Raw genomic sequence first — 15,816 nt, 5'->3', positions numbered from 1 at the left:
ACAATAAGGGCAGGGGAGTTAGGGAAGAACAGAGATGCTTTGGATTAGGCAGAGAGGAATGGAGGGGAGGGGGCCTGGGGGTAGGATAGGTAATAGAATGAAGCAGACATTATTACCCTATGGACATATATGATTACATGACTGGTGTGATTCTACTTCATGTACAACCAGAAGAATGAGAAGTTATACTCCACATATGTATAATGTATCAAAATGCATTCTATTGTCATGTATAGTTCTAATTAGAACAACAACAAAAAGCCAGCCTTTGCAATTTAGGGAGGCTCTAAGCAACTTAGCAAGACCTTGTCTTCAAATAAAAAACCAAAAGGGCTGGGGATGTGGCTCAGGGGTTAAGTGTCCCTGGGTTCAATCTTCCATACCCTGAAAAAAATTTTTTTTTCAACATGAGTTTTGGAGGGACATTAATGGCAGAAAGGGAATGGCAAGAGTTGAAGCTATACAGATAGGCAAGAGCAATTACTTAGGTCTTGATTGCAGAGTCAACATACAAATAGAGTGATTAGAATCTTCTTGCTCAAAATGCCTTCTCAATTCCTATTATGAACTTTGATCTATTTGATTTCAAGAGCGTAAAACCCATTTCTGTTTAAGAAAGAATCCTATTTTTCTCACAGTGACTTTTGAGGAGAAAATGGCTGCATTTGCTAGATATATGAATTAGCTGGCCTTTGCAGTGAATAGTGTCTGGAAATATTAAGTAGGAAATTCCAGAAATAAACATTTTATAAGTTTTAAACTGTGCCCTTCTCAGTAGCTTGATGAATTCTCATACAATCTGGCTCTTTCTGCCTGGGATGTGAATCATCCATGTATCCAGAATATCCATGCTATACATGCTACCTGCCTATTATTCATCCAGTAACCATTTTGGGTATGAGACTGTCATGGCAGTGCTTATGTTCAAGTTACCCTTATTTTACTTAACAATGGCCCAAAAGAGCAAGAGCAGTGATCCTGGTCCATTTTGATATATGAGAGAGAAGCTGTGAAGTGCTTCCTTTAAATGAAAAGGTGAAAGTACAATTAGATATTTTCAGAGAAGATGGATGGACAGACAGACACACAGACACACTCTATATGCATGTAACTTTTATTATAGCAAATTGTTATAATAGGTCTATTACAGTTGTTTTAATCTCTTACTATGCTTAGTTTGGAAACTACTGGAGGGGGGAAGGAGCACATGGTATATACAACTCAGTAGTAGGTACACAGCATGCATAATGCTCTGGTATTCAATGCTCAGTATCAAAACAAACATTTATCGTAGGAGTGTATGTACAGGGAAAAAACAGTACAGGTTGAGTATCTCCAAAATGCTTGGGACCAGAAATGTTTCATATTTTGGAGTTTTTCAGATTTGGAAATTTGGATGGACTTCACTAGTTGAACATACCTAATCCAAAAATCTGAAATTGGAAATACTTCATTTTTGGATTTGGGAACATTTCAGATTTCAGATTGTTGGAATAGTGATGTTTAACCTTTTTGTGTGTGTATATAGGATTTGGTACTATCCAAGGTTTCAGATACTTACTAGGGGTCTTGGAATGTATGCCCCACAGATAATTATTACACAGAATAATTATTTTGAGAAAAGATTGATGGACAAATCCTTTATCAAAAACTTGTCATTCATGTAGCTAAAAGAATACAAACTTATAGCCTGGTCCCTTGTGTGTTTGCCTTTTCCCCCTATAAAAAATACCCTAGTACAGAATTTGACAAAGTCTTTTACAAAGTCCAGCAGTATTCTATTACACTAATGTCCCCTTTCAAATGAGCATCTTGATAAAGATTAGGTTCTTTGATGAACCAGAAGCAAAATCAAGACTTCAATCCCCAAATAAAAATAGAAAACATTAAGCATTGCCTCAGGCCTAGTGGTAAACCTGTGGGATGCATATTTTAAACAGAAAAGACAAAATTGCACTTACATCTCGGGCTTTCACATAGAAGGCCTCTTGAAAAGCAGCTTCTAATGAGCCAATAAAAAATACAGGATGGCAGTCACCATATCTATAGGAAAAATTAAGTCTATTAGTTAAGATACATTTCAAATTCATTTCAAAATTTCTCAAGTCTAATCAATGAGCTAAGTAAATGTTGGGTTAAAGTCTAGTGCAGACCAAATATTAAACCATTTTTTTAAAACTGAAAAAGGGATTCATTAAGTTTTTGAATTCTTCTTGGTCTATACTAATATATTTGAACACTATCAAGCAAGTAGATTTAAAAAGTGCTATAAGCTGGGTGTGGTTGTGCACACTTATAAGCCTAGCAAATCAGGGGGCTGAGGCATGAGTATCACAAGTTCGAAGCCAGCCTTAACAAGTTAGCTAGACTCTGTCTCAAAATAAAAATGAAAAGGACTGGGGGTGTAGATGACTGGTAGAGCACCCCTGGATTCAATTCCCAGTACCAAAAAGAAAAAAGAAAAAAAAATTAAAAAAAAAAAAGAAAGAAAGAAAGAAAGAAAGAAAAAAAGCTATGAAATTATGTCATTTCAAGAAGCAAATTCTTGGTTACTCACTTCCATAAGATTACACTATCATGTTAGCTTTAACTTCTCACTTTAGTTCATTTAATTTGAAAATTCCAATGCAAAAGGGGAAATGGTTTCTTATAGTTTCAGTATTATATTTCATCACAAAATAACACTGAAGAGAAGTATAGTTTACATCAAAATTGAAGGTTAAATAGTAAGCCTCTTTATATTTCAACACCTCAGCATACTCCCCCAAGTACATAAAACATTTATATTAGAGGTTTAAAAGAATAAATGCTAAAGGAGTAAAAGAAAAATCAAAAGAAAAATATTCACTTCCATTTAAAAATTTTAGAATTATCCTTTTACATATCATTGTTTTAAAGAATTGTGTGCGTGTGTGTGTGTGTGTGTGTTTCTGTCTATTCTAGGATACACCAAAAATCAGTATCCTGAATCCTAGTCCTTTGGGGAATATAATAAATATATTAAAACTAGAAATCAATTTCTTAAACTTGTATAAAGACACAGTGATAATTTGAATACATCTCTGAAGTGGCATTAATGGTGTATTAGTTACCTCACATTGAACAATGTGTTTTTCTATCAGCACTGTATAAATTGATAAATACATCCTTTGAGGGGAAATTTTAAATAATTTATGATTAAAACTGCCCTAGGGGAAAAAACCACAGTAGCATATAAGAACATTAATTTTATATAGTTAATGTCCTAACCCTACCTTGAAGAAAACTCTGCTGTAAATTGTAATAAGGCATCTCCTTCATTTTCTGCGTTTTCTGGCACTAAAAAACAAACAAAAGAAAAAACAAAAACAAAAAAAAACAAAACAAATAGACACAAAAACAAACCACATAACATCTAATCCCACATATAAGAAATATATTTAATCAATAAAGAGGAAATAAAATTAAGTTTTAGCTTCTGTGATATATCTGAGGGGACATTTTAACTCAACATACATTAGAAGATTTCATCAAACCAGAATCAAAAAGAACCTTTAAAAAATTCCAAGCTCATAAATTTTGGAAATCAAAAGACACAATCCTGCTAAGCATCTAAAATATGTGCCAGTTGTCAATTAGGATTTCCATGTTTTCTTGAAATAGACATTTGTGATTAAATTATATAAAGGTTTAAAAATTATCAATTTTATGTAAATACCACATCTATTTATGTCCACAGGACTTTCCTAATTTCATGGAGCAGAGAAGTCATTTATGAATTTAATGATCATCTTGCATATAGCATTTCTTGTTATTCTAGTATGCATTTCATAAGTGCACATTAGAGAGATGGCACATTTACTTCACTTTTTTTTTCCCCCTCCAAAGACAGGTAACAGTAAATGAAAAAGTAGTATTACTATTCTTCACACTGATATCTCTGACAAGATGTGGGGAACACATACTAGTTACAGAAATTACAGTTGCCTCTTCAATCTCTAAGTTTCAAGTGAAGAGAGAGAATCAGAAATATACATATGAAATAAAAGTTACATTCCCTTTTTGGTAATTTTTACCAGTGTGTTGAGAATTTCTGGGCTTAATAAAATCGAAATTCAAAAGGCTCTTGATTCTAATGAAGAATGACCACTCATTATATTTTCTCTCTCCAAACCAAAGGGTCAGTAAGAAATTTTTAAGTTCATTGTTACTTTCAAGTTTGTGCACTAAAAGGGAGAATTATAATGCTGGCCCCAAAGAACTATTAATACTCACTCATTGGAGATTTTCTCAGGGCAGATGATGCCATGCCGAATACTTCTCCATCATCCACCCCAAATTCTGTAGCATCTTCAAAGTCATCTCCATCGCTATCACTAACCATATGAACATCCGTGCTTTGCTATTTAAGAAAAGTCCTGATTAGATTTATATTGACTTTAGTATATCGAATTTTAAAGTTATAGAATCACAGTAAGACACAAGTTTTATAAAAGTTTTATCAAATAAGAAGTCACCTTTACTAGAGTAAAGCTTAATATTTTTTATTTTTAGGCTCATAAACATTTCTAATCTTGGTATAAAACCTGTGAACCAAAGGTTGGAGACTGACAAAAAATGAAGGATGCCTAAAAACTCAATAAAGACAGGTATCTTTGTTTTAACCTTAGCCTACAGTATACAATTAAGTGCTCAATAAATAAGGAAATGGGTACAACTGGAAAAATCAGAGTCAAAGTGAGCTAAGGCTCTCAAAAAGTTCAGATTAATATATATTTGGCAGGTAGAAGCAAGGCAGCCTTTTTTTTTTTTTCTTCTTTTTTGGTACTAGGGATTGAACCCAAGGATATTTTATTTCTGAGTTACATCCCCAGTCCTTTCTAAATTTTTTAAAATTTTGAAACAGGCTCTCATTGAGTTGCTGAGGCTGGCCTCAAATTTGGAATCCTCCTGCCTCAGCCTTCCAAGTTACAGGGATTACAAGTGTGCATCAACCTGCCCAGCTAATGGTAGTATTTTCAAACTTGTCACTAGTGAAATAAGACAGAAATGGTACACTATCCCTGGTATTATTAAAAGATAACATGAAAAGCTCTCTACATACAAGTTCTGTGTTAAATGAAGGGTTATTAAGTCTCAAATTTTCAATTTTGGGAATATTTCAACAAAGTTGACACAGGACCATTTAATCCAACAAAACTGCATTAAATTGGTTTGAAATCATAATCTATATATTACAGCTCATATATTATTATATTAACTAATGTTAAATAATATTATTGTAATTATTTTCTTCTTGGATTGAAAATATCACCTTCAAAATATGAACTAGGATGTTAATCTCTAGGTTAAAATACGATTACAAAATATTGATATCTAAAACATTTGAAATGGGTTATGAGTACAGAAATATTCATGCTCTAGGTAAAAAGAGGGTACAAGGGAGGTGTCTGGCTAAATGCCTCTGTATTATGTTCATTAAATAGTCAAAGTCTATTTAATAAGTTAAATAACTTATCTTTTAAAATATGGCACTTACGTATTTAAATTGCAAAAGTAGGGAAACTATTTGATCCTTTAGTCTAAGCAGAAGTGTCTAACAGATAAATATTTGGCAGAAAAGCATTAAGAGAAACAGAATCAAAGATTCATAAAACTTAGCTGGGAGATGTTAGAGGTCAGCAACTTAACGAATTATAGATTTTAAAGCTGGAAAGGCGCATATAGATCTCTCATCCAAGATTTTCCAACTTTTTTTCCCCAGGTCCAAGCAAAATATTACATAAAATTACAACACATAATATACAATGCATATATACAGTGAATAGAAGCATGACTATTCTGGTTGATGCAAGAATACAGTAACAGGGAGGAACCTAATGCTCTTGGACTTGCCTGCCCCTGCCCCACCATAACTATTTGACAGCTGGGCTACCTCTGAAGGTTCTCAGGAACCTGTGGAACAATTTTAAAAACTATTGATCTAATGAATCTAAAAGTTTCATATGAGGAAGTCAAAATATTTACTCCCTTTGACTTGAAATGCTCCCCTTGAGCAGTTCTTTCTTGGACATACTCAAGTTTTGTTTTGTTTTGTTTTGTACCTGGGATTGAACACAGGGGCACTTAATCACTGGGCCCTTCTTATTTTTTATTTTGAGACAAGGTCTCAATAAGTTGCTTAGGGCCTCAATAAATTACTAAGGCTGGCTTCAAAAATTGTGATCCTCCTGCCTCAGTTTCCCAAGCCACTAGGATTATAGGTTTGTGCTACCGTTCCTGGCCATACTCAAGTATTAATGCCCAGAATTACATTTTTTTCTCTCATCTTTGAGACAGTCTTTCTAATTTTTTGAATAGAGAAGGTAAAAGAAATACACTTGTTTATGTATTAATGACTGGTCTTTGCCTTAAGTCATTAACTTGCTATTCTCACTCTACCACTATTTCTCATAAAAGTCTTGGTTCTACACACAATCCTAACCCTCCCTTAGTATTTTGTTCTGTAGAGCCAGATCTCCTCCTGGTTTAAGCTATTCAACAGTTTAAGAATTCAAAACCCCTTCTTATTTTAAGGAGTGAGAAAGTTTCCTTTTTAAACAACATCCTAAGACAACTGCTCAAGAATTCCTTCTTTATTTCAAATATCCAGAGTGTGACTTTCCCTTTAACTTTGTGTTTTTTTCTTAAAGAGGAGGAGGTTCAATGTTTAGTCAGGTTCACAGGCAAGTGGAAGAACAAAAGTCCATCATGACAAACCATACATCCTCTATTCAGCAAACTATCATCTTACCCTTCACTTAGTTTTGCCTAGGATTCGCTTCTCCCTTAGTTCTGCATAGGATTCACCTCTTCATGAGAGGCATGAGGTTAAATAGCAGGATAAGGCACATGGGGGAGGAAAAAAAAAGAATATTCCTTCTTTCTTTTCTCATCCCTTATATCTTACAGTACCGTATCTACTTTGCTTCTCCAAATCCAGTTTTCAATCAAATAATATACTCTTTTCATAACAATATGATTTTATCTCATACTGAGTGAATTTTACTTTCTCCATGTGTCTGTATAACCCATTATTCATTCTGCTATCATAAAAAATAAAATCTCCAAATCTTTAAAATCCTACAAAATGAAATCCTACAACCACAACATCTTTAAAGGGAGGTATCTAAAATGCCAATTTTGTTGAAAAAAGTATATTCCAAATATGAATTATTGAAGTATCTGCAAGAATGAGGTACTTAATTATGTATAAGGAACTCCCAATCTCTTCACATTTTCTTATCAGACATCTAACAGGTTAGGAACAGCTTTTTCTAAAAAATGAGATAAACAATTCTTTTTTTCATTAGTATTTGCTGATGAGAATAGATAATACCTTGGTATCAGTCATGGAAGCTCAGAAATTCTTTAAATCTAGAGGGGTTATTTATTCAGAATTTTAAAAACACCTAAAAATTTTTAAATTCTATTTAAGCGGTATATGGCATTCATTTATTCCCTTTATCATTCAACAAACATTTATAAATCCCTACTCTACACCACAACACCTGAACCTGTGTGATAGTCTATGTCTTCTTCATAAGTACTATAAAGATAATTATTTGAATGATAAGTAATAAAAGAAATAAATTCAGAGGAAAGTACCTAACTCATTGGAGGTAGGAGGGATCAAAGAAAACTTCTGGAGAAGATGATAACCAAAATGTTTGAGACAAAAATTTAGAACATGTAACTGTATATTAGCAAGCTTATAATTGAAGTAGATGTTCATTGAAGCAGACATTGGCGAACTGCCTATTATGCTGAGACACAAGTTAAAAGTTCGGAACACAGAGATAAAAAAAAAATATGGTTTTAGCATTTAAGAAACTCCCATTCTAATCATTTGCTGGCAAACTGATAGGACTGGAGGACATCATGCAAAGTGAAATAAGTCAGGAGCTGAATATTTTCTCTCATATGTGGAAGCTAGAGAGAGGGAAAAAAGGGTTCATGTAAACAGAATGAAATCCAGAGGGAGGAAAAAGGGGAGGGCAAGGGGAGATACTGGGGAATGAGAGTGATCAAATTATGTTATGTGAAGGTATGAATATGTCACAATGACTCACCCGTCTATGAATGATTATAAGGTACCAATAAGAACCATAAAAAAATTAACAGCGGTTTCTAATGGCGGACTAGAGGGTGACTGCATTTCATGTCGCTCTAGGGCTTAGGATTCAAGAAGAAGAGGTATTGAGAAACCGGGACAAACTCAGAGCTGCGGAATAAGTCTCTGCCACTGGGCGAGACTCCCCAGACGGGGCGGTAGTCCTGGAACGCAGGGAACTTTGTGGAGTAGAGTTGCCCTGCGAGACTCCCCAGTTAGAGCCGTGAACCCGGAAAACCGGGAGCATTGTATAGGAGGGCTGCCCAGCGAGAGACTTCGGTGCAGGGTAAGTCTCCCTGGCCCAGGTGGTAGTTACGGACCGCTGGGAACGTCCCAGAGGAGGGCTGCCCAGCCCAAGTGGTAGAACCGGATGGAAGGTAACTTCTCGGAGGAGAGCTGCCCAGTGAGACTTCCCCACTGGGGGAGGCTTTCCACCAGGGCAGAAGAACCAGAGACACAGGACACGACCAGCCATGCCGCAGCCTGCAACTAGTCCCCCTTTGACTGACCATCAGTGAACAAGTGGAGGTGCCTCTGCCCACTGACAGGGAATATACCCCACCTGAAGGCCACCACCCCTAGAGGGGCAGCTTCTTCAGAGAGCACTACATTATCAAGTTCCACCAAGGCTTCAGGCTACTTAAGGCTAGAAGGTGAGTTCTTGGAAATCTACAGGGACACTGTAAGTCACTAGAGGAAATCTGCAATATCTCAGAGTTTCACTACTAGAGGGGTAGATACCTGAGCAATATGAGAAAACAAGGGAAGAAAATGTCCCAAACAAACCTAGATGCTACATCAATAAAATCCAATGACATCATGGCAGAAGAAATGTCAGAAAGGGAGCTCAGAATGTACATAATTAAAATAATCAGAGAAGCAAACGATGAGATGAAAGAGCAAATGCAGGCTTGTATTAATGATCGCACCAATCAACAGTTAAAAGATCAAATGCAGAAAGCAAAAGATCATTTCAATGAAGAGTTAGAGATACTGAAAAAACCAAACAAATCCTTGAAATGAAGAAAACAATAAAACAAAAACTCCACAGAAAGCATGACCGATAGGATAGAACACCTGGAAGACACAACCTCAGACATTGAAGAAAAAATATTTAACCTTGAAAACAAAGTTGACCAAACAGAGAAGATGGTAAGAAATCATGAACAGAATCTACAAGAATTATGGGAATCATGAAAAGGACAAATTTAAGATTTATTGGGATTGAGGAAGGCTTAGAGAAACAAACCAAAGGAATGAACAATCTATTCAATGAAACAATATCAGAAAATTTCCCAAATCTGAAGAATGAAATGGAAAATCAAGTTCAAGAGGCTTATAGGACTCCAAATATACAACAGACCCACACCAAGGCACATTATAATGAAAATATCTAACATACAAAATAAAGACAGAATTTTAAAGGCTGTGAGAGAAAAGAACCAAATTACATTCAGGGGGAAACCAATACGGATATCAGCAGATTTTCAACCCAGATCATAAGAGCTAGAAAGGCCTAGAACAACATTTTTCAAAATCTGAAAGAAAATGAATTCGAACCAAGAATATTAAACCCAAAACTTACCTTCTGATTTGACGATGAAATAAAATCCTTCCATGATAAACAAAAGCTACAAGAATTTACAAATAGAAAACTGGTACTACAGAACATTATAGCAAAATATTCCATGAGGAAGAAATGAAAAACAACAGAAACCAAGTCAAGTCAAAAAACAAAAATGAGCCAAAAGACTGGGAATACAAATCATATCTCAATAATAATCCTGAACGTTAATGGCTGAACTCATCAATCAAAAGACATAGACTGGCAGATTGGATTAAAAAGAAAAATCCAACAATATGCTGCCTGCAAGAGACTCATCTCATAGAAAGAGATACCCACAGACTAAAGGTGAAAGGACGGGAAAAAACATACCATGCACATGGACTCAGCAAAAAAAGCTGGAGTATCCATCCTCATATCAGATAATGTGGACTTCAAGCCAAAGTTAGTCAGAGGGATAAAGAAGGACATGTCATACTGTTTAAGAGAAGCATAAATCAGAAAGACATCACAATCATAAATATAAATGCCGCAAAGAGAGCTCATCCATGTACTTCAAACAAATCCTTCTCAATTCCAGGAATCAAATAGACCACAACACAATAATACTAGGTGACTTTAACACACCTCTCTTCCTACTGGACAGATCTTCCAAACAAAAATTGAACAAAGAAGTCATAGATCTTAATAACACAATCAATAATTTAGACTTAACAGACATTTATAGAATATACCATTCAACAAAGAGTGAATACACTTTCTTCTCAGCAGCACATGGATCCTACTCTAAAACAGACCATATATTATGCCACAAAGCTACTGTTGGCAAATATAAGAAGATAGAGATACTACCTTGTATTCTATCAGATCATAATGGATTGAAATTGGAAATCAATGACAGAACAAAAACCAGAAACTACTCCAACACCTGGAGATTAAATAATACGCTACTGAATGATGAATGGGTAACAGAAGACATCAGGGGGGAAATAAAATTCTTAGAGATAAACGAGAACAAAGATACATCACATCAAAATCTCTGGGACACTATGAAAGCAGTTCTTAGAGGAAAATTTATTTCATGGAACGCATTCAATAAAAGAAGAAAAAAAAAATCAACAAACCAACAACCTAACACTACAGCTCAAAGCTCTAGAAAAAGAAGAACAGAGCAATACCAAAAGTAGTAGAAGGCAGTAAATAGTTAAAATCAGAGCTGAAATCAATGAAATTGAAACAAAAGAAATGAAAAAATTGACAAAATAAAAAGTTGGTTCTTTGAAAAAAATAAACAAAATTGATAAACCCTTAGCCAAACTAACAAAGAGAACGCGAGAGAAAACTTAAGTTACTAGAATTCAGAATGAACAAGGAAATATCATGACAGACACTATTGAAATACAAAACATAATTAGAAGCAATTTTGAAAATCCATACTCCAACAAAACAGAAAATCTCGAAGACATCAACAGGTTTCTACAGACATAAGAACTACCTAAACTGAACCAGGAGGACATACACAATGTAAATATCAATTTCAAGTAATGAAATAGAAGAAGTCATCAAAAGTCTACCAACAAGGAAAAGTCCGGGACCAGATGGCTTCTCAGCCATGTTCTACAAAACCTTTAAAGAAGAGCTCATTCCAATATTTCTCAAAGTATTCCATGAAATAGAAGAGGAGGAACCCTTCCAAACTCATTCTATGAAGCCAATATCACCCTGATACCTAAACCAGACAGAGACATATCAAGGAAAGAAAATTTCAGGCCAATATCCTTAATGAACATCGAAGCAAAAATTCTCAACAAAATTTTAGCAAATTGCATACAAAAATATATTAAAAAGATAGTGCACCATGATCAAGTGGGTTTCATCCCAGGGATGCAAGGTTGTTTCAACATCCGGAAATCAATCAATGTCATTCACATCAACAGACTTAAAATCAAGAATTACATGATTATTTTGATAGATGCAGAAAAAGCATTTGATAAAATACAGCACCGCTTCATGCTCAAAACACTAGAAAAAATAGGGATAGTGGGAACATTCCTTAACATTGTAAAGGCCATCTACGCTAAACCCATTGCTAATATCATTCTAAATGGTGAAAAACTGAAAGCATTCCCTCTAAAAACTGGAACAAGGCAGGGATGCCCTCTTTCACCACTTCTATTCAATATCATCCTTGAAACTCTAGCCAGAGCAATTAGACAGACCAAAGAAATTAAAGGGATACGAATAGGAAAAGAAGAACTCAAACTATCCCTATTTGCTGATGATATGATGGTATACTTAGAGGAACCAGGAAATTCCACCAGAAAACTTTTAGATCTCATAAGTGAATTCAGTAAAGTAGCGGGATATAAGATCAATGCACATAAATCGAAGGCATTTTTATATATAAGCGATGAATCTTCAGAAAGAGAAATTAGGAAAACTACCCCATTCAAAATAGCATTGAAAAAAAATAAAATACTTGGGAATCAATCTCACAAAAGAGGTGAAAGACCTCTAACAATGAGAACTACAGAACACTAAAGAAAGAAATTAAAGAAAACCTTAGAAGTTGAAAAGATCTCCTATGTTCTCGGATAGGCAGAATTAACATTGTCAAAATGGCCATACTACCAAAAGTGCTATACAGATTCAATGCAATTCCTTTTAAAATCCCAATGATGTACCTCGCAGAAATAGAGCAAGCAATCATGAAATTCATCTGGAAGAAGAAGAAACCTAGAATAGCTAAAGCAATCCTTAGCAGGAAGAGTGAAGCAGGGGGTATTACAATACCAGAACATCAACTATACTACAAAGCAATAATGACAAAAATGACATGGTATTGTTACCAAAATAGACAGGTAGATCAATGATGCAGAACACAGGACACAGACACACACCAAATAAATACAATTTCTCATACTAGACAAAGGGGCCAAAAATATGCAATGGAGAAAAGATAGCCTCTTCAACAAATGGTGTTGGGAAAACTGGAAATCCATATGCAGCAGAATGAAACTGAACCCCTGTCTCTCACCCTGCACAAAACTCAACTCACAATGGATCAAGGACCTTGGAATCAGACCAGAGATCGTGCACCTTATAGAAGAAAAAGTAGGTTCAAATCTTCAACATGTTGGCTTAGGATCAGACTTCCTTAACCTGACTCCCATAGCACAAGAAATGAAAGCAAGAATCAATAACTGGTATAGATTCAAACCAAAACGCTTTATCTCAGCAAAGGAAACTATCAGCAATGTGAAGAGAGAGCCTACAGAGTGGGAGAAATTCTTTGCCACTCATACTTCAGATAGAGCACTAATTTACAGAATATATAAAGAACTCAAAAAGCTCTACACCAAGAATACAAATAACCCAATCAACAAATGGGCTAAGGATATGAACAGACACTTCACAGAAGATCTATAAGCAATCAACAGATATATGAAAAATGTTCAACATCTCTAGTAATAAGAGAAATGCAAATCAAAACCACCCTAAGATTCCATCTTGCCCCAATTAGAATGGTAATTATGAAGAATACAAGCAACAATAGGTGTTGGAGAGGATGTGGGGAAAAAGGTACACTCATACACTGCTGGTGGGGTTGCAAATTAGTGCAGCCACTCTGGAAAGCAGTGTGGAGATTCCTTAGAAAACCTGGAATGGAACCACCATTTGACCCAGCTATCCCACTCCTTGTCCTATACCCAAAGGACTTAAAATCAGCATACTACAGTGATGCAGCCACATCAATGTTCATAGCTGCTCAATTCACAATAGGCAGATTGTGGAGCCAACTTAGATGCCACTCTATTGATGAATGGATAAAGAAACTGTGGTATATATATACAATGGAATATTACTCAGTCATAAAGAATGATAAAATTATGGCATTTGCAGGCAAATGGATGAAATTGGAGATTATCATGCTAAGTGAGAAAAGCCAGTCTCAAAAACCCAAAGGATGAATGATCTCACTGATAAGCGGATGATGATACATAATGGGGTGTGGGAGTGAGGCAAGAATGGAGGAAGGAGGGACTGTATAGAGAGAAAGAGGGGTGCGACGGGTGGGGGGGAGGAAAAAATAATGGAATGAATCAAACACCATTACCCTATGTAAATGTATGATTACACAAATGGTATGCCTCTCTTTCATGTACAAACAGAGAAACAAGATGTATCTTATTTGTTTATAATATAAAAATAAATAAATTAAAAAAGAAATTCCAATTTAAAAGGAAGATATATTTAGCTACAAACATGTCTTTTTTAGTCTCAGAGATATAAGTGTAAACATATGCTATTGGAGAATAAAGGACAGAATAATTTAGTTTGTGCAAGTCTTCACACGAAGAAAGATTAATGTGGTAGAATATGTGTATGGGAAGATTAGTATAAAGGGCATTTGTATATTAAGTGGAGAAAAACTCAAGTAAGGAGTTAAATATTTAAAAAATAAATAAATAATTCAAAAAATCAAACTGAATTATCTGTTCTAAGTCTGGGAAAGAAGTAGTAAGGGAAAAAAAGGTTTAATAGAAGTAGGTTGTGTCAGTCCTTAAACTAGCAGGCTAAGATATTTGGACTTCACTTTGATGGCAATAAGAAAACCACTATAGACATAGGCAGAGGAGTGTTCAAAGAAACAACTTTGATGTCTTTGTATTTTCAGTGGTGTGGATGCATGGCAGGTTAGACTTTAAGACTTGAGAAGGGAGACATATATCAAAGTTCCAAGGAAAAGAAGCTAAGATCTTTATTTGAGCAGTAGGAATGGAAATTAAAGTAACAAATGCAATATACTTTCAGCAGAATTGATAAGAACTGCTAACCACATAGACTTAAGGATAAAGAAAATGGAAAAGGAAAAAACAGCACTGCGGAAATTTCTAGTTTGGGTAATAAAGTACATAAAGGAGGTCAAGAATCAGCAACAATATTTTAAGAAAACAAACACCAAAGAAACCTGAATTTATCATCAAATATTCTATCATTTCCAAATGACTCTGGACAAGTGCCTTCACACTCCAATTGCAAAACATGACTAATACTAACCCCAGAAGTGCTGTGAAAATTAAAGGACATGACACAGTGTAGTATCTTACCAAAATTATACTCTGATTTTTAACAGTTAGGTTCAACTTTAATCACATAGTAGATAGAAGTCAACTTTGAGTTGAATGAATAAAAGATGAAGAAGTAGAGTTAACTAGCATAGATCACTCTAAAAAGTTTAGCTGGGGGGAGGAAGAGAGAAGGAAGGAAGGAATGGAGGGAGGGAAGGGGAAGGAGGGAAGAGGAGAAGGAGAAAGCAAGGGAGGGTGGGAAGAAAGGAAGGAAGGAAAGAAAGAAAGAAAGAAAGAAAGAAAGAAAGAAAGAAAGAAAGAAAGAAGGAAGAAAAGAAAGGAAAAGAAAAGAAAGGAAAGGAAAAGAAAAGAGAAAGGAGAAAGGCAGAAAAGGAAAGAAGGAAGGAAGGAAAGAAAAGAGAGGAGGAAGAAGGAGCTAAAGCTTGAGGGGGGTGTAGGTTCTGAAAAAATATATACATTTTTCAATGAGAATATCTGAACATGTTTTTAAGATGAAGAGAAGGAACTAATATGGGGCAGAAATGGGGTGATAAAAATCTAAGAGACACTCTGTACCTGATGATCCAAGTATTGTGGGTAAGGCCAATAGGGGTAGAATCAAGACAATGGGCAGAAAGTATACTCCAACAGCAAAAAGACTTCTTAACTAACAAATTAGAAGAACAAATCTGATGCTATTCACTATAAAAATGCTTTTCTTTTGAATAGTTAAAAAGTTCATAAAAATCTCAATGTATCAGATCAACTGATCTGATGGTTTCAAAGAATCATTTAAATAGTAACTGAAATAAACAGGTTTTGGCTTGGGGTGATAATATGAGTAAGGAGATGAGTTTTTTGTACATGTTAAGTTCAGTTTCATACAGAGTGAGGTGAGGTGGGCAGTCAAGACAAACGTTTAAGGGTCAACTGGATTATTATTTGGCTTGTCTATCTGTTGTGCAATGTCACATAATGTTGCCCCCTGTCTCTCATACTATATACTTGTATCATAAAGTTTTAAAAGAAATAACAGATTTTGGGTAGAA

The 15,816-nt window shown here is 35.1% G+C and overlaps 1 protein-coding gene across 1 annotated transcript in view; it reads right to left on the bottom strand.

Moving 5' to 3' along the window:
- The window catches only part of Faf1 (Fas associated factor 1), a 459,649-nt gene that overhangs the window by 151,790 nt on the left and 292,043 nt on the right, over positions 1-15,816 (bottom strand). Inside the window, exons 10-12 of the mRNA XM_047554623.1 lie at positions 4,255-4,381; positions 3,255-3,318; positions 1,962-2,043 (exon numbers count right to left, since the gene is read on the bottom strand). Of these exons, the coding sequence (XP_047410579.1) occupies positions 1,962-2,043; positions 3,255-3,318; positions 4,255-4,381 (273 nt within the window). The remainder of the gene's footprint in view (positions 1-1,961; positions 2,044-3,254; positions 3,319-4,254; positions 4,382-15,816) is intronic.

This window comes from Sciurus carolinensis, chromosome 1, assembly GCF_902686445.1.
Source record: "Sciurus carolinensis chromosome 1, mSciCar1.2, whole genome shotgun sequence".
In the NCBI taxonomy this organism is placed as follows: domain Eukaryota; kingdom Metazoa; phylum Chordata; class Mammalia; order Rodentia; family Sciuridae; genus Sciurus; species Sciurus carolinensis.
This window is presented reverse-complemented; position numbering and strand designations above follow the sequence as displayed.